A 21011-nucleotide genomic window follows, 5' to 3' on the forward strand; every position below is an offset into this window, starting at 1 on the left:
TCAGTACAAAGTTTTACAGACATTTCGCAGGAGATAAACAGAATTGTGACCCATTGACATACAAGATCATATAAATGTCTACTCATTGTTATAAAGCCTCCGTGAAAATGTACCCTATTGATATATTTGACAATTCGAAAAGGTTACCCATACCAGCGGGTGTATACCTTTATATAGGAAGAGACCCCATACCCCCAACCCCCCACCCCCTCACCACCACCACCACCACCACCATGAATTTACTTTCATTTGGGTTTTTGTTTTAATATGAGGGAATCATGAACTTAATTCTAAGTTCGACTACTGTTGAATTGTTACATATGAAAGGATAGTGAAACTCATCTCCTACAGTACCTGTTTCAATTAATTTTTTGGAAATGCCAGATGAACATATTTTCTTGATTACATTTTGAAATTGAGGATATATTTTACAAAGAGTTCCGATGTATCGATTCCTGTTAATTCCTCAATTTTACAATCTGAGGAAGAAGCCAGTGGACTTTCCCGCCCGGCTCCTGGTAAAGTTTACATTTGAGATCAGATGCTGAAATGTTTTTGCTGTCGTCCTTTTTCAATTTCCAGTTGCTGATACCACATTCTAAGCTCCTTTTAATCTTTGTTTAAAGTTTAGTTGATTTAAGTAGGGTTCAACCTGATTTTAAAATACTGCTATTTCTGCAATTGGCTATGAATATGAACAAATTGAGAGGATAAGACGACAACTCACCGAGATAGAAAAATCACCGAAAACATCTAGAGGTCAACATTAGTCTTCAACAATGTCTATCTAATAAAATATAGGCTCTTATTTGCTCCGATCCCTAAACAGGCTGTCACATAAATAAGTCCGAAACTGCCATCAACACCAAATTCTCAGAATAGCAAAAAATTCAGATAAGACATCAGACAACCAATTTTAACGAAGGGGTCCTTTGCTTTGATATATCAGAAGGAATTCAAGATCCCCTTGACATATAATTGTCCATATTTTAAGTTAGAGCTGGTAGACTTTTTTATAATTTTGATATAATTTTTCCAAAAGTAGTATACTACACTGTAAAACAAATTTGAGATATATCGCAGGGAATATATTTTTATTTAAATTTATTGTCTTAAACCTGAGACTACTATAACACATAGTGTTATAGTAGTCTCAGCTTAAACATGTTAAAGAAATCATATTAAGAAATAATTGTATTCTACGCCGAAACACCATTTCCGTCAAAGTTTACTCGAAGTAACCGAAAGCAAGGCAGAACCTAAATGTTGTCCCAACCGGAAAATCTAATCCAAGAGTTTAGGTATCTCGGCACGTAATTTTTTTAATGTGGCCGTTAGCTGCTTGACCTTTGCGTATCTCCTTTCTTTTGTGTTGATTGATATCATAATAATCATGTTGTAACCTGGGAATAATAAGAATAAGAATAAGAATATTTTATTTCCAATTAAAGGGCCCTATAAAGAGCTTTCATCACATTACATACAAGTACATAAGATTAGACATAAATTAGAGACATATAAGAAAACATCGTTTAATACTATTAAGAAATGCTATAAAAGGCCAGGGCAGAACCAGATAATACAATTCACATCTTTGAAATATACCAAATAATATACCAATCATAATATGATCAATATAGTATGTCCCAGATGTAACTTATTAAAACTTAACTTTAACTATGATTAAATTTTATTTTTAATTTTAACTTGAAAAAATGGTATATAGTCGTGGTATATCTGAAATTTAAGCAATTTATCCGTTGGTCTAAAACAAAATTCATAAACACCTTCTACGAGATATTTAACTACCTTGAATATCCATTTGGATCTCGCACGGTAGGTAAAATCAAGGATTTGTATAGGAAGTCTTACTATAGTAACACAAATCCTTGGTAAAATATAAATAGAACGTTCCTTAAAAAAAATTAACGAATTCGGATTTGGTTCATCGTCATACGCATTTGGTTGGGAAGTTTCAATTAAAATGGCGGGATCATTCGAGGAGGAAAGAGTTAATAGTTGGATTTTAGACTATTCATACCAACGTGCTTGGAAGGAATTCTCAAGTACAAGCAACATAGACTTACAGACAACAAGAGACTTTATTCAATGTACTAAATGATATTAAAATTGAATTAAAGTTCATCAAAACAAATGGACAAATATGGCTATGTAACGTATGTTTACACCTCGACTCGGACTTGATCTTTTTAAAACACAAAATGCTTTAAACTTTTATATATCTAGTTGTTTGTCCATTTGTTATGATGAACCTTAACCTTTCTCTGATCCTTGTTATCACATTATAAACATTGAGTTAACTATTTACCATGATTTACAGAGTACATAATTGTACCTTGGCTTAAGTTATGATATTATGTCAGGCATACAATGTTTGGCCTTCTTTTACTTGAGGGGTCCCTATGCTTTACGTCTTTAGGGTTTATGGTTCATTCATGGTTATGGTTAGGTTAGGGGATGTTCTAGGTATGGGTTAACTTAGGTTTTAGGGTTAGTGCTTCATGTAGTATAACATTGTTAGGTTTAGGTATCCCGCAATGGTGGTAAGTCGTGCACTTAAGGCCATTTTTTATTTTATTTTTCTGTAGACTTAGTTTTGTTTTTTTATTACTGTGTATTGTCAAGCTTGGTTACTCATAATTGTTTCTCGGTCACTGAATGTACGATGTTGATCCATACGGGAGCAGCTGACCCGGTTTGTTTACATTCAAATTCTAATGGCTTCAAAACCACGTGACACATTGAATCGTTATATCCAATCAAATTGCTCTACTGTCAATTAGGTGATTTTTTAGTACAAGGCAATTATATTATTTGTTTGTATGATATTGCTTTGAAATAGTTTGCAATAAATTGGGGGATTATTCAATAGGAAAACTCATTATTAGCCATGAAATTTGACATCAATGGAATTTTATATGAATATTTACTTATGGTCAGAATATCGATCTCTTTATATTAAACCAAATTTTTTTTTTATGAAAAATATATGTTTATTGATTTTTCTTAACCTACTCTATATTCCTGAACAAACACATGGCATGATTATCGTTTGTTTCCCAAAGTTTTTCTTTCAATTTGGATGTTTTTTTTCGCGGGAAAATCGCGGAAGACGTAAGGTGCTTGCCATTTTGAAATTCTTAAAATTACGATTTGCTTGGCCTGTTTGGTCTGCCATTAAGATTGATGACGCTCAATGGAATGTAAACAAAGCAATGGAGGCCGGAAGAGGGGTTTTCTTAAGTTCTGAAATGCTTTTAGGCATTCGGAAGTCAGGTTTGAAATGGCCATTAGAAAATCTGCATTTTTGTACAATACTTAAGAATAATAATGAAAACATATCTTTAGAAATATCATTTTATTTAGAAGTGTAGAAAAAATGTATTCTGCACTAATTTTATACGCTGGTATTAGCGTAGTGACGTCAATGCGGAGTTTTCCCGTATGATAAGTACAATAACAAAATCCGAACGAACCAACGTTATGACCGATTATAGACTACGGTAGGATATGGGTTGGGTAATTAAGGTTTAGGGTAAAGGATAGTTTAGTATAGCTCTATATGGGTTGGGACCCCTAAAGTAAAAGAAGGCCCAATGTTTACATATCTGTCCGACACTGTGACAGGGTTCATCTGACATAGAAGTTTAACCCAATAACGTGGTAATTCAGTTAATAAACAAATGGATAAAGTAAGCGCTTTTTCTCAAACAAACCTCTGTCAAAACAATTCATGCATATACAATGTATGTTAAGAACAATATTAAATAGTGTGGCTGAATCGACTATGACTGGTAACGACTGTGACTGAAGAATCCGTGTCTTTTTTCGCCCTAGTACCTGTTTGCCCAGGGTCCATTCGCCTTGATTGGTTTTTTTTAATTGTTGTCTAGTTGCATAATTATATTATTTGAACCATGTGAACAGAGTATGTTAAAGTTTGTTAAAAAATTCGCCGAATATTTGTATTTTACTGCAACCAAATACATAATTATTTTCCTTTGATTTACATAGTAGAATACTGGAATACAATGTGTTTATCCTTTATTGATATTTGTTAACAATTTTAATAATTCTAATCAGTCAATTTATGCAGTATAATAATAAATGAATTTATAAATCCTTTTCATGTTTTACAATTCGTACACCATTGTTTTTACTCATTCCAAGCTGACTAGTTTATCAAAACAAAATGTTGTTTTTATTATTAATCCATTAAAGACAAGTGTTACAACAATCAGTGAGAATTATTATTATGAACAATTAATGCTCCAAAACAAGCTATCAACTTTTAAATATTTCCATGTGTTTTAATGAATTTCGAGAAGTTATACCATATAAATATCTGAATAAGTTTATTAAACTTTAATACCCTTCATATTAATATTTTTTAATAAAAGTAGGGAGAACGAACCCAGGGCGAATGGACTCTATGGGCGAAAGAACTCAGGGCGAACATGCAATCAGGGCGAACGGACCCGATACAGTGGCTGAACTACATTATAGTACTGTGGCATTTGTAACGATGAACCTTAATTCATTCAATAATATAGTTATGTGCAGACGACATGAAACAGTAAATGTAAAGGCTACTAGACACCCCCCACTGTCCTCCTTAATAAAAAGTATTAAATCAAGCCTATACTGACCAACCGAATTATAGAAATCTAGGTCAGAGAAACAAATATTTTGATTTTGTAATTTACTTGCAGGGATAGTAACCCAGCCATGCATGATTACCACAGAGAGAAAACTGAAAGTTCAGATTTTGTTGTTTTTGTGTCGATTATCTGATGGCAGTGACCATACAACTCGTTATAGTGTAAACAGCAATATAACGGCATTAGAGGAAGCTCTAAAGAATATTGATAGCATTGAACCACTCCTGGGGAAGAAACACGTCAATTGTTTAGAACCGATGAGAACCTCAGTCAAGAAACAGGTAAAGGTCAAATTACTACAAGATGGATAAGTCTAATACTTGCTTACCACTGCTCTGTATTTCTACTTTGACCTATAATGGTTTACTTTTATAAATTTTGACTTGGATGGAGAGTTGTCTCATTGGCACTCATACCACATCTTCTTATATCTATGAACAAATTCTTTAGATATTTGTGAAACAATATACATGCACACATTAAACAGTAACCCAACAACATGGCATGTCATAAACATGTTTTTATAGGGTACCATACATTCTTCAATGGTAGAGCAGTTTGTTATACATGTATCAGTGATACTTCAACTTTATTTGGTCTGTAAAAAGATTTTAAGAAGTATTTGGTCATGATATAAATGTATGGCAGAAAGGGCAACACGTGTGACATTTATACACAGCCATCAATGAATAAAAAAAAAAATATATGTGACAGATAACTGTCTAAAAATACAGAAAATTTAACCTCTGCTATGAATAATTTAGTGCCAATTTGCCTAAGAATCGGGCAGTGGTGAAAACATGACAAACAAAAACCTGCTCAAGTTTACATTAATTTAAGTTAAAAATGTATGATGGTGCATGAATATAAAATCAGTTTCCTATTCCTGTTTTGGTTTTCCAAGATATAATTTGATTGAAATGCACTAGAAATTAACAATTAAGGGGAGCTAACTCTGTAATTTGCTATAATTTTAACCAAAAGTTATCTCAATATTTCTTGAATTACCAGACACGCTGAAACAAAAGACCTATTATTTCAAACTCAGGATGAGGATAACTTTAAAATAGGATGGTGAGGTCACCATTTTTTTTCGTCCATGTTTTGATATTCTTCTAAATTGCCCGATTCTTACAAAGACTGGCTCTTAAAATATGTTTAAACACTATATAATTTGAAACATGAGTTATTTTTATACGCCTGTTTACGGGACGTATTATGGTATACCGTTCTCCGTCTGTCTGTCCATCCGTGATCAACATGTCGGACAATAACTCAAAAACACTTTAACCAATTTGCATGAAACTTTGGTGAATTGTTTATATCTATTGACGTGAGCTCCCTTTCTTTTTTTTATAAATTTTAGATTTTACTTTTCCAATTTATGGGGTTTTATTCATTAAAAAAGGGGGATTTTCCAGTTTTCGGACAATAACTCAAAAAAGCTTTCAGCAGTTTAATGAAACTTTGGTGAATTGTGTATATCTATAGACATGATAGATGTAAGCTCTATTTCGATTTTTGTAAATTTTAGATTTAACGTTTCCGAGTTATGCGATTTTATTCATAAAAAAGGCATGATTTTCCAGTTTTCGGAAAATATCTTTATAGTGCTTTGAACAGTTTTCATGAAACTTTGGTGACTGGTTTATATCTTTTAAGATAACCTCCCTTTAGTTTTTCATAAATTTCTGATATGACATTGAGAAGTTATTGAACTTTATTCTTTGAAAAAGCGACGGGCGTATCATGTGCTCATGGCGTAGCTGTTTATTAAGAGCATTTCTTAGCAGCTGTTGCATTTATTAACTTGTTAGATCTGAACTTTTAATCTGCACAAGGATTGAAAGTTTGTCTCCAAAATTTGTCCAAGGACCTGTTCACATGTACAATGTAATAGACATGCCTTTTACTTCATTGGATGTTATTTCAGGCTGTTTTAGTGTGTTGCAGAGCAGATGATTTTGAAGCAGGGAAAGATGTCTTTCAAAGGCTATGGCAGAAACCTTCATCCAAAGAGGAAAAGGTACTAAAAAAATTGGAAAAGCAAGTTGATAAGGTAGGAATAAAGGAGGTACAAATTACAGGCCTTGAAAAAAATCTTGGCAGTTCTGAATTAACAGTAATATGATACGGTAAACACAAGGTTATACACTTTAAAGTTTCGTACTTGCTGGTGTTGAAAAAGGATTGTTGCTGGTGAATTAGAGTGATCAACACTCAGACTTACAAACCTGCCATATACATGTAATACCTATTGATTATGCATGGAGATGTATTAGAGTGAATTGCTTACATTCAACAGCCTTCACAGTAAAAAAATCATCACAAAAAGTCATTTTTAGCTTACCCAAATAATTCAGTATTTATATTCAACAGCTTTAGGGAAACTACAGATGCCTGAATTCATAGTCAATGAAAAATTTTGAATCAATCATTTAGAATTAACTTTTTTTTAGACATGATAGACAGTGTGTCTCGACATATAATAATAAATTGGTGATGTCTTATTGTTTTAGAATGCTGTGGATAATTTACAGAAAGTGTTAGTGTCCAATGACAAGGCTCATTCCTACATCAACTTTAATACTTATGAAAGATTCCTAAAGAAAGCAGTGGAATATTTATCAGAAATCCATGACAGCTTCAGCATACCATACTTACTGCAGGTATAAAGAATAGACATTTTTTATGTCTTCCAGAAAATTTTTTTGTTAAAATGACAACCTTTAAGCAGATTATTATTATTAGACCAGTAATTTTAAATGCATGGAAAAAAATGAAAAGATAAAAGATTGATTGTCATCCCCTGCGAGACAATTTTTATGAAATTTATATCAAAGGTTTAAATCAGCAATTCTCAGACAAGTTTGTAAAACAGTTCTGATCAACTATTTTTAAAAGAGTAAATGCCCCTTGGAAATATTAATATACATATTTTCTTTGTCAGCCCTCTCAATACTACATTTCTCTAAGATATTTATAAAAAGTTTAAAGAGCCAAAAACAATTTTTTTAAGTTATTGCCCTTGGACAGATAAAATATGTGCAACACAGAAGGCATTGGAACTCTGTTCTTTTATTTAAGTTAGTTCGGCTTTCTCACCATCTAGATACACATGATGCATCAGCATATTGTGAGTGTTCGTTCTACATACTGAACAAGCAAAATTGAATGTTTCCATTAAAAACGTGTTACACTATAAAAAAACAAAACAAACCTACCTATATGCCCTATTTCAAAGCAAGTAATACAGAGTTCGCTAACCCGTTGGACCTCTCTGTCCTCATAGCCAAAATTTTTACTGTATTTTACCGACATTAAGGTTGTTATGATAGTGGGTATTTGGTTAAATCACAAGACACTGTGTTTCAATTTCCACCTTTAGTATTGTCACCGGAAATTGTAATCTTTGGAACCAGTTAAAGTAATTAATTATGGGAGATGACCTAATTTTTTGAAGGACAAGCAAAAATTTTGCATCCTGTCAGTCTTTGGTCTGACAAAAAAAACAAGAGGCTCTCAAGAGCTTGAATCGCTCACCTGTATTTCAGAGAAGAAGATTTTTAAATGTTAGCAAACTTGATGAACAAATTGTGTAAAATTGTCTTTAAAGGGCAATAACTCCTTAAGGGGTCAATTGACAATTATGGTCATATTAACTTTTTTGTAGATCTTACTTTGCTGAACATTATTGCTGCTTACAGTTTATATATATCTATAATAATATTCAAAATAATAACAAAAAACTGCAAAATTTTGTTAAAACTACCAACAATGGGTTGTTCGATTTGTCTGAAAATTTCAGAGCTGATAGATCTTGACCAATTGAACAATTTTATCCCATGTCAGATTTGCTCTAAAAGCTTTAGTTTTTGAGATATAAGCCAAAAACTGCATTTGACCCCTATGTTCTATTTTTAGCCATGGCGGCCATGTTTGTCGGATACAATTTATAAACTAGATACCCTAAGGAACATTTAGTTAAAGTTTGAAGGTATTTGGCCCAGTAGTTTCAGAGGAGAAGATTTTTGAAATAGTTTACGACGACGGGCGACGACGGACGCCAAGTGATGGCATAAGCTCACATGGGGCTCTTCGGGCCCCTGTGAGCTAAAAATGAAGTTTCGTGAACTCTAGTTATATGGTTAACACAGATATTATTTCAGTTGCCTAATAAGCACGACACATGTTCTGTATAAAACATGTTGTCTTGATAACGTTGTAAGACTGAAAGTTGTATTTCTGGACAGATGAAGATACATGATATAAACTATTTTTATGATCCAATGAGTACAAAACTGATTCTGTCATTCCATGAATATTCATGAACACTTAAGAAAGGTTCAAACATTATTTTCTGTAGATATGTTGGAAAATACAAATGATAATTGATTGCATTTACTTATTTGTGTATCTATAATTACAAATTTTTTCAGCAAGCAGAGTCTTATGAAAAGAAAAGCCACATGCAGGATTTAATGAAAGGAACAATAAAGTAAGATTAATGTATTTCACTACAACTCAATACAATGTAATTTTAATCCCTACTCTACGATAAATTGGGGCATCATGATTTCTTGTCGATATGTCTTTCTGTTATTCCATCCTTCCTGTATCAATATATATATCTTTATGCAAAAATCACCTTATTTTGTAATACTTCAATTTTAAGGCCAAATGGGACCCTTAGAGCACACCTCCTTTCTTAAAAAAATGTAAAGTGAAAAGAAAAAAGGAACGTAAGGTTTTTTCTGATATGGGCACTTAGGGTATGTGAAAAAAGTTGGTAATCTTTATATGTGCATGATCTTTTCGCATCTTAAAAAAACAACAACTATTAAACACTAACGGTACTTTGAGTATTTTTGGGTCTTGTAAAGTTAGAAACGGCATTGAGAATATAATTGAATTCAAAAAAGTCAATTCACCTAGAAATTATTGAGAAAAAGAATTAGAGTTAATATCTAATACTGAAACTTTGTATTTGTAGATTTAGTAATGCTGATATTCAGCAATATATGACAAGTAATGGCATCAAGAGTCTGACACGAAAAGCTCAGCAGAATATGGAAACCAAGTTACAAAGGATAAGGGAGGCTGTAAGTTAATGTTATGTAGATACTGTGGATTCATTATTAATTGTGGATACCAATTTCAGTGGATTTCGTAGGTACAGGTGAATCACAAATTTAAATGTTCAAAAATTACAAATTTTCTATTAGGTTGTTTGCAAACTTTGGCAGAACCAGGAAATCAAATATCCACGAAAATGTATCCACAGTAATGGTACAATGTATGCAAATCTTTTTCGAACTTAAATTTGAGAAATAGAAATCATAGATTGTGTGAAGATCTAACAGACACTACTCTTGTTTACCAGTTAATACACAGGTACAGGTATATAAAAATTTATGTCCAGTTTTGATATATTTTTATAACATTTGTTAATGAATGGCTCTTGTTAGCCTTCATATTGATTTGTATACCAGTAACATTATATGCCTATTGAAGGATGATAAAGATAAGCTTGATATGGTAGCGATAGTGATGAAACATGTCATAAAAATAATTGAAATTTATTAAAAAAGAGATTTTTGTCTTTTTGGAAAAATTAAAATGCATATAGCCAAACCAAAAGGTTCGAAATGAGTTATGTGTAGTTTTATTAGTAGCTGTATTAGTGGGTTTTTTTTTTTCAGAAGCAAATTCAGGAAGGTGACGTAGAAGAAATGCAAATCAGTGAAAGTAATAATAACGCAGAATCAGGTTAGTGGATATCATTTTCTTTGAATTCTAACCTTAATAAGTATTGCATTTTTTGAGAGGCATACAAAAATATATGATACTGATATCCGTGAGCATGACACGTTTCTTGAAAATCTTCATCAAATAGGCTTGAGACTCAAATAATATTCAACGTGAAAGAGCTAAAAACCAGAGAGAGCCTAATCAGAGAACAGCCAAACCAGTATTGTACAGATTGTCATTACTTTCAACAGATTTCTAACTAGAAATTAGCTTTTATGGTTGAAGGTTCAAAACTTAATGAAACCTGTAAATCCAGAATAAAAGTAGTTTTTTTTTACAGAAACAGGTGTATCTGTGTTAGAGATGTGTTTGATTGCAATTTGCATTATTTGTCAAATACAGATCAAAATATGGGGATTTGATCAAAATTTCGTAAGCAAAATCCAAGGCAGAGCGTGTGTCTAAAATACAGAACTGTATTACTTGTTTAACACATCATGGTTAGGGTTTTTCACCTTAAGGAAAAGAGATCACAGGGTCTATTGTATTTTTTACGATGATTTACTAATTATGGTTCATCATTACCTTTTGGAAAATATAGTCATGTTTACACTTCAAAGTGTACAGACACACCTGAACAAATGGAAAAGTCTTCAGACATGGGTGGACCTAGATACTGTTACTTCAGATATTATTGCGAGGTTTTTATTAATGCGACTAATGTGACTACTTCAGTATCGCAATAGTAAGTACTCACATTCTGTTATCAAATACATATATCTGTATGTAGCTTTTCCTAATAATTAAACTCGCATTTTTTGGTTCATTTTGCAAAACTCACAATGATAAATGCACACAATTATTTCTGAATTTACAATATATAAAAATTATATATATATATATATTATCATGATTATTGGTTCAGAAACTCCCAAAATAACAGATTACCTCCAAATTTTTTAGGCCCTTTTAAAAAAAAATTACATATATTTTCAAATCTGAATTAAATATATATATATTCCTAAGAGAATCTTTATTTCTGTAGAGATTTCAGTTAAACTTGTCTCTTTAATCTTATAATGATATTTATAAGTACTATATTTATTTGTTTCAGATGAGACAGAACATGAAGAAAATACTTCCAGGTTTGTACAATTTTTATTCGCTTGACCTCAATGCGACAAATTGTTGTATATCTCCACATGTTCATATACACTTCTTCCAATAAGAGTCAAAGACTTTGATTTGTTTCGGGAAATTTTTAGACAGTGAAAGAAAGAAGAAAGATCTGTTTTTATTTTTGTATTACTAAGTTTTGTCACTGAAGAGATGCATATCGATCCTACATTCCGTTGTCTGCAGCTTCGTTGACATTTAGGTTCACTCTGGTTAAATTTTTTTTTTAACATAATTGACTGTCAAACCTTCATGGAATTTTTATGCACCCACCATAGGCAACAGCGGCATTAAGTGTTACCCTTGACCGTCCGTCCTTCCTTCCGTCTTTCCTTCCGTTCTTCTGCCTGTCCCATTTTCGTTTCCACACTCCAACTTAAGTTTGCCTCATCGAAATTTTTTGAAACTTATACACAATGCTAAAAACCAAACTTGCAGACAGAGTTTGAATTTGGGTAGCGAGTCGCCTACCGTTCTAGAGTTATGCCCTTTTTATAACTTAGAAATTTGCAAATTTGTTTGTTTCCACACACTAACTTAAGTATGCCTCATCCAAATTTTATGAAACTAAGACACAATGCTAAAAACCAAAACTTGCAGACAGAGTTGAATTTTGGCAGCAAGTCACTAACCATTCTAGAGTTATGCCCTTCATAACTTGAAAAATTGCAAATTTGTTCGTTTCCGCATTCTAACTTGCATGTAAGTTTGCCTAATCCAAATTTTATGAAACTCAGACACAATGCTGAAAACCAAAACTTGCAGACAGAGTTCAAGTTTGGGTAGCAAGTCACTAACCATTCTTGAGTTATACCCCTTTGTAACTTGAAAAAAAGCAAATTTGTTCGTTTCCGCATTCTTACTTAAGTTTGCCTCATCGAATTTTTATGAAACTTATACACAATACTAAAAACCAAAACTTGCAGACAGAGTTTGAATTTAGGTAGCGAGTCGCTTACTAGAGTTGTTCTAGAGTTGTGCTCCTTTATAACATGGAAAATTGGGAAGCTTTAGCGGGGGCATTTGTGTCCTTACAGAAATTCTTATTCTATTTTTAAAACATATAAGCTTTTATATGAACAAAACACAGTATCCACAGCTAAATGTTTAAATTTCTTCCCATTTATCTATATTTTACTAACAAAAGGATTTTATTTTGCAGTTAATATTAAGATACAGTCTTTTTTGACAGTTAATATTAAGATACAGTCTAAGGTTAAAGTTTTTAAGACATCAGTAACTTTGCCAAACCTTCATGGATTTTTATGAAACTTGGAAAGAAGCTTTTTATTATCAATAGACAGTATCCACACCAAAATTTTGAAAACTTTTTTTTTTGTTCATTTTTCTGTATTTTACTTACAAAAAGTTGTTTTTTTAAGCATTTATATACAGTATTGGGTTCAAAGTTTATTAGGCATCAATTAATTTGTCAAACATTGATAGAATTTTATGAAACTTTAGCAGAAACTTTTTTATTATTAAGTGATAAAGTCTGAATCAAAATGTGTTATTTTTAATTGTTTTTCTGTATTTCACTGTCACAATAGAATAAGGCTTTGCACATGTATTCAATCATCATCAGTAAAGCAGACAAGACATTTCAGCCTGTACACTCTGGTTTAAAAGAGGCAAAGGGGACGATTCAATCTTGGTTATCCTTTGATAAAAATTGAACTTAAGACCAAAGAACAAGGGTGTGTAGCCTTCATTAATGACCAAACCCATACCTTATAGTATGCTATAAAAGGTTCTGGGATAACAAGATGTGAAGAAATTCAAATGAATTTCATAGCTTGATTTATGATTATTGCATTAAATGAAAAACAAATAAGACAGAAGGCAAAAAGACAGCACTGAACTACAGGCACCTGGCTTAGGACAAGCGTATAAAGGCTGTGGCAGGGCTAAACGTCTTTGTGAACTCTCAAAACTGTTCCTAACCCGTGACTGTGTTGTACCACAGTGTATCATCGGTACAGCGGATATAGGTACTAACCAAGCGGGGCGTGATCGATTTTTACCTAAAAAAGCTATATACCGTACATTCACTTAACTATGCACCATACAGAAGGATTTATGTGGTCAGCTATACACCGTACACAATGCTTCTTTTCGGAATTGAATATCGAAAAATAACATATGTATGAAAGATTTCAATGCCAATTATTGAAACAACTATACTTATTACGCACACACAGTGGCCTTCTATCAGAAAAAGAGTTGCAATGAATATAGAATCATATCGGATGAGACGAGCCCCAAGTTCTTTGACAAGTATTTGCACATGCTTTTAGTAAGCGTTCTTGTTTTGGGAAAATAATGAGACTTCTTTATTCATCAACCTACGACAAAATCATTTCTTAAAACAACAATTATGTTTAGATTGAAGTACACATTGATATTATGTAAACAAAACGAAGATTTTCTTACCGTGTCAGGTCAAAATCGATCACGCCAGCTTGGTTAGTACCTATATCTGCTGTACCTATGATACAGGGTGTGTACGTTAGAACAAGAATCAATTTAAATTGACTAGTCATATTAGTCCTAAACACAAGCACAACTAACAAAATGACAAAGGTACACAAAAGCTAGTTCAAACCTTATTTCAATTTTTATAGACCATGTTTGTAATTTATTTTGGCATCAAGTTCCTATAAGTAGAATAAATAAGTTTGTTATATATGAAATGTTTCAGACTCAGAAAGAGAACTGTTCAGCAGACTAGTACTCCAAAGAAAGGTACACCAAAGAAAATGGATAATGGTAGCAATGATGAAAGTGGTAAGTTAAAAATGGTTCAACTTGTTAACAGGGGCATTGTTTATAAAATAAGACCAGATGATTAAAAACTATTTGCTATTATTTATTGCATTAGACTTTTTTTCATAATTCTAGATATGAACAAAGAAGCCATGAAATATTTTTATAGTTTACAGAAGTGAAAAAATAAACATTTATACAAGTATGGTTAAGGTGCTCAAGTATGAAAATTACATACAAAATTATGTGGTGTATTAATAATAATTGTAAATACAAAAATACCAAACTCCAAGGACGTCCATAAAAACTGACAAAACCAAAAGCTCAACAATTTTGACTAACAGAAGGACTGGAAAACAGCTGTCATGTTCCTGACTTTGTACAAATATTTTCCAAAGAAAATGGTGGGTTAAACCTGGTTTTATAGCTAGCTTAGCCACGCACTGATTTGACAGTTGTTTGTAGTTCTGTTATATCGACAGTGTGAGCAACCCAAACAGACATAATTGGTCAACATGACAATAATTGGGATTCAATGTACATCATACATCATAAAACTTAACTTTTCAGCAGATAAAAGTATGACCCTATAACAAATGAGACACACAGTGAAGATTTGAAATAAAAATGAAAATATTGTTTTTGATGCAGTTAAAGAGATCTGTAAGAGATGTCTTCTGACATAATCTCGTCGACTTATCCGAGGTTAGAGTCATCTGAGGTCTGAATTAAATTATCCCAATACATATGCATCAACAGCACATGCAGTATTAAAGAAATTTATTTCATAAGAAATGAAACAGAATAGACAGTTCACATGTGATGTTTACAAAGATAAGGAAATATGAAATACTCAAGTACTTGCAAAACTAAAACTAATAGTTACAGATGTATATGTTTTTAACTTTCTCCTGAAGAGCTTTTTGCACAGGCCTTGTCTTAATTTTTATGCCCCCCTGTAGGCAATGGGGGCATTAAGTGTTACCCTTGACCATCTGTCTGTCCTATTTTTTGCAAAGCTTGAGCGGGGGCATTCGTGTCCTCAGACACATTCTTCTTTTATTTCACAAAAGTTTGATCAGTTTAATTAAAAGTTTCATTTTTCATTGACCTTTAATGAATTTCTTTGCTTGGGTCTAGTAATTCTTTCCGTAATTATCTCGGGTAAAATTTGTTCCACAAACATAATTTTCAGCATGGTCAAACATCAAAGTTGTCCACAAACAATAAATGTAACTTGCCATTCTGATTGTTTACAAATTTATTGACCTAGAACAAATATGGAAACTTATTTTGATGCACACTAAAAACTTGTGATTTCAATATTTTATTCATTATTTTGAACTTTGTTTTTTGTTTTCCTTCCAAAATCTTTTTACTTAGAAATTCAACACATTGGGGTAATTTTATGTTCATTTTTCTTCGAGAGGACTATACTCGTTCACAAAGTTCTGTAGGGTTTAATGTTTTTAACCCATCTGTCAGCCTTGTTTTTGTCATCACAACTCCTCTGAAACAGAATTTCATAAACTTTTGTAGATAATAAGGACATACTATGTAGATGTGCATATTGACTGGATATTATGATTCAAATTTTTTTCTAGGAGTAATGCCCCTTTGAACTTGAAATTTTTGCCTAAATATACTACTGCAACAGTTTGTCAACCAACTTCTCTGAAACCACACTACAGAATTTCATGAAACTTGAAAGATAGTTAGGTATAGGAAGATGTGGTATGAGTGCCAATGAGACAACTCTCCATATGCTCCTTTGAACATAAAATTTTGGCCTAATTATATTACTGCAACAGTTTGTCATCGCAACTCCTCTAAAACCACACTTGAGAATTTCATGAAACTTTGACGATAGTTAGGACATACTATGTAGATGTCCATATTCACAAGAAATTTATATCAGTTGACTTTTGTAGGAGTTATGAGTCTTTGAACTTGGGAATATGTTGAGATTTCATTTACCCAGTGACAATGTGGGGCTGTGGGGTTTGTGAGCGTGCTCACATAGGTTCTTTAATTTCTGCACAAATAAGATCTACCGGTACATGTACTAAAGTAAGAGACTTTTCAACCAAGTTGCATGTTTATCTGTTTCATTGCTTAAAAAGAGCTTCCAACAACTGTTTGCAAAAACAAAATTAAAATATGATTTAAAGTATAAATAATTTCCATCTATGGATATTCTGCTTTTTGTGATCAAATAAGATTAGTTTGCTCACAATATCAACAATGCTTTACTTTTTCTTTGCAGACAGTGAAAAAATATCTCCTCTGCACAAACGTCTTGGACTTGAAGCGGAATCCTCCATTTTGAATCCCAAGAAAGGACAAAGAATTCCATGGAATTATGGAGAAACCAAAGACTTCTATAAACAAGTTAAAAAGCATGGCGTAGGAAACTGGTCTAAAATAAGGGACAATTTACACACATTTAGAACCAATGTACAACTGAAAGATAAATGGAGAAGCATTTTAAGTAATGAATCATTGATTTCCAAATTATATGAAGAATGTGGAAAAATGTGAAACTTTTTTATTGTTAGACCTTAGTTTATCAAGCATATCTCCCTAGTCTGTTAAAATTCCTCCACACAGATCTTTTTTATTGCTTTTTTATGGTCGTGCAACAAGGTTGTCAGGGTCATATAGTTTTACCCTCATCCGTCATTCTGTCATTCCGTTGTTCCACAACGAACAGATATAGGGACTTTTTTCTAAACGCCTTCACATATTGAGCTGATTTTTTGTATGTGAGTCTACTATGATGAGTTACAGAACAAGTTTATGTTTGGTTCCGCTCCGCTGATTTTTGCGGAAATCACAGGCTTTGGACTTTGAAAATTTCATGAAAATAACAGTTATACAGACTTTTTTTCTAAACGCCTTCACATATTGAGCTAATTTTTAGTATGTTAGTCTACTATGATGAGTTACAGATCGAGTTTACGTCTGGTTCCGCTCCACTGATTTTTACCATAATTACAGGCTTTTGACTTTTAAAATTTCGTGAAAATAACAGTTATACAGATTTTTATTCTTAACTCCTTTACATTTTGAGCCGATTTTTAGTATGTGAGTCTACAATGATTAGTTACAGATCAACATTATGTTTAGTTCCACTCCACTGATTTGTGCTGAAATGATAGGCTTTGGACTTTCAAATTTCCACTCCATAAATGGCTAAAAGCTTTTTTTGTGAGCGGGGCCATTCGTGTCGTTCCGACACATTTAGTTTTTAAATGAGATAATTAGTTCATTGGAGTTCAATTGTTGTCAGTTTGGCTTTAAATTCATTAAATAGAATTTCCCAGCAGCTTCTAGAAAATTCTAATCTTTCTTGATAAGCCAAAATTATTATATATTATTTAGATAATTTGATGATATCTTGTTACAAGGATGTTTGCCTGTAAAATAGATGTGAATAGTATAAACTAAGGATCTTTATTTGTAATTCTTTCTTGAAAATTGGTTATCATGAGTAAAATTAGTTCTTTTTTTTTTTATATTTATAAGCATGCAATGTTTTATTAAAGAAATTCTGATAAAAAATTATAATTAAAAGATTCTAAGGACAGTGATCTGTTTATGCTATTAAAATCAATTAAATTTTTGTTTAAATATTTTTATTGACATAAACTAGTTCTTATAATTTATATGTATGATAATCCAGTCAGAAGAGAAAATTTAGTTTATGATGAAATAAATTATACACCAAAGATAAGAGTGATGCCAGTTATAAACAGCTTTGGATTTGTCTATATCAATAATCTTAAACTATCTGCTAACAAAGAAACATATTTGATCATAAAATATAAGCCCTTCTAATAAAAATTTAGACAAGGCTAAAAAATCCTTCCGTGCCAAAAATTTCAGCAAAATTTTCCACGATTCACCAGTGTAAAAATATCAAAAATGCATTTTGCCTAACTATCTTTTGAATAATCTTAACTTAGTTTGTATATTTTTTATGTTGAGAAGTAGACTTTATGTATTTTTTATACTCCACGCAACGAGTTGCAGAGGGTATAATGTTTTTGACCCGTCCGTCTGTCCGTCCGTCAGTCCGTCAGTCCTGTTTCTTGTCATCGCAACTCCTCTCAAACCACACAACATAATTTCACGAAACCTTTTTAGATAATAAGGACATACTATGTAGTTGTGCATATCGACAGGAAATTACGATTCAATTCTTTTTCTAGGAGTTACGCCCCTTTGAACTTATTTACTTTAATGTACTACTGCAACAGTTTGTCATCGCAACTCCTTTCAAACCACACAACAGAATTTCATGAAACCTTTTCAGATAATAAGGACATACTACGTATATGTGCATATCGACAGGAAATTACAATTCAATTTTTTTTCCAGGAGTTACGCCCCTTTAAACTTATTTGCCCAATATACTACTGCAACCTTTTGTCATCGCAACTCCTCTCAAACCACACAACAGAATTTCATGAAACCTTTTCAGATAACAAGGACATACTACGTAGATGTGCATATCGACAGGAAATTACGATTCAATTTTTTTTCCAGGAGTTACGCCCCTTTGAACTCATTTGCCCAATAAACTACTGCAATCTTTTTTCATCGCAACTCCTCTCAAACCACACAACAGAATTTCATGAAACTGTGTAGATAATAAGGACATACTATGTAGATGTGCATATTGACAGGAAATTATGATTAAATTTTTTATTCTGATACAATTTTTTTTTCTTACACTTATTTTATTTCTCCAATGACAATGTGGGGATGTGGGGTATGTGAGCGCGCTCACTAAGGTTCTTTCATTGTTAAAATTATTTGTTTTATATTTAGACTCTTTTGTTTTACAAAAAGACACTGAAACAATTGGTGATAACGTACTTGTTTGTAATGAATGTTTTAATATTATTGTATGTTATTTTTAAAGGCTTCTAAACAGTCAAAAACAAGATGATTATATTATGATTGACAAGAATGATCATGAAACATGAGACTTTTTCTTTTTTAAAGGCCCCAAATCATACAAATAACTGTTTAGTAACAGATGTGATTAATTAACATGGTTTCATTTATTACAATTATTCAGATCATGTATTGAAATTGGAAATAAAACTTTATAAATTTGGTGTGTCTGAAGTGCTCTGATCGGGAATGCTCAAGCCTCAAACCCAAAAATTTGAAATTCAAGGATGTACAAATGATTCAATGTGTGAGAAATATAACCAAAAGAGGCCAAAAAGAATAGCTTAATCCATCATAGTTAAACTTTGCCTAAGGAGTTGGAACCTTTAGTTTCTTAATAATTTTGAACTGATATATCGTACAATGCATAAATTAGGCTCCAGTATGGTACCCCTTTAGATCATAAGGTCTGTTTATATAAATCTTACTTGAGGTCACCAGGTCACTTTTAAGCAAACTATACAGTTCTAAACTGATCTGATTCTCAGTTTTGTCACAGGTCCTTTTGATTGCGACGTCAGTTCACAAGCTTGCAAAATACAATATTCTATAGGCTTGTATGCAGACATTTGTAAACCCATAAAAATCAAATAACCACGAAATACAATTTTTCCTAAGTCGATGAAAAATGGTAACCACAAAAATAAATAAATCAGCAGTATGTCATTGTCATAGACGAAATAGACCAGTCTAGAGGGAAAGACAGAATACTCAGTATATTTTGGGATCTGTGATACCAGTTTCGTCCTTTCTAGATCTGCCAAGTAATATCCTTTTTATATCCAAATGGAAGAAGATTTTTCTTGCAACATATGATAAAAAACTGTCATCTTATGGAATTACAAAATACACTAAAAAGAAACAAAAAGTCAGAACAGTAAAAGCACCTAACTGAAAATAGTACAGAGATGCCAACAAAAAAACCTTTTCAGAATTCTTCCAGTTACTGAAAGATAGCTCCTGGGGCTTGACCTCCTGATTATGAAATCATTCTATGCACCTGTTATTGTGAACCTGTTTCTGTATTGTTATGAGTTACAATTTATGACTAAAATCAGCAAAGACCCATCGAAACAACATCTGATACAAAAATTTAATAACACTATTAGATATTTGGATGATATATTGGCTCTCAATAATGACGACTTCAGTATGTACACTAAAGAGATTTATCCTGCTGAATTGAATTTAAATAAAGCTAATACTTACACTGCCCTTTCCTGGATCTTGATATCTATATCTTTAACGGGAAGCTGAATACCAAAATTTACGATAAAAGAGATGATTTTTCATTTTCTATTGTTAATTATCCATTTTTAGATGGTGACGTTCCCTTGTCACCATCTTATGGTGTTTATATATCTTAACTTGTTCGATACGTTCGTGTTTGTAACAATGTATTTGATTTTAACAAAAGAAATCTTTGCATTACTGAAAAATTATTACACCAGGGTTTTCGATATCACAAATTAGTCAAAACATTTACTAAATTTTATCATCGGTACAAGGACATCATTCGTAAATATAAATCAACATGCAGACATCTTATACATTCAGGTTTTTCACATCCAATCTTTTATGGTAATATTCTATACAAAGCACAAAAATTTCTTCATTCACCTCAAAAGCTAACCAAACCTTTAAACAGACTTATTCAGAAGGGATTTAGTT

General features: G+C 32.2%; 1 protein-coding gene across 2 annotated transcripts; it reads left to right on the plus strand.

The window, feature by feature from the left end:
* Positions 1–1975: 1975 nt before the first annotated feature.
* On the plus strand, positions 1976–19504 carry LOC127711052 (telomeric repeat-binding factor 1-like). 2 transcript variants are annotated; one of them, XM_052217006.1, is made up of 10 exons: positions 1976–2111; positions 4734–4963; positions 6616–6741; positions 7202–7351; positions 9122–9180; positions 9676–9784; positions 10385–10451; positions 11548–11578; positions 14311–14396; positions 16642–19504. In XM_052217006.1, exons 1-10 carry the CDS (start codon positions 1985–1987, stop codon positions 16914–16916), a joined length of 1260 nt encoding a protein of 419 aa, XP_052072966.1. In that variant the 5' UTR covers positions 1976–1984; the 3' UTR covers positions 16917–19504. The 2 variants fall into 2 exon arrangements, with proteins under 2 accessions (XP_052072966.1, XP_052072967.1); XM_052217007.1 differs by having other exon boundaries at positions 6616–6708.
* Positions 19505–21011: the final 1507 nt, after the last annotated feature.

This window comes from Mytilus californianus, unplaced genomic scaffold, assembly GCF_021869535.1.
Source record: "Mytilus californianus isolate M0D057914Y unplaced genomic scaffold, xbMytCali1.0.p SCAF_8, whole genome shotgun sequence".
NCBI classification, from domain to species: Eukaryota; Metazoa; Mollusca; class Bivalvia; order Mytilida; family Mytilidae; genus Mytilus; species Mytilus californianus.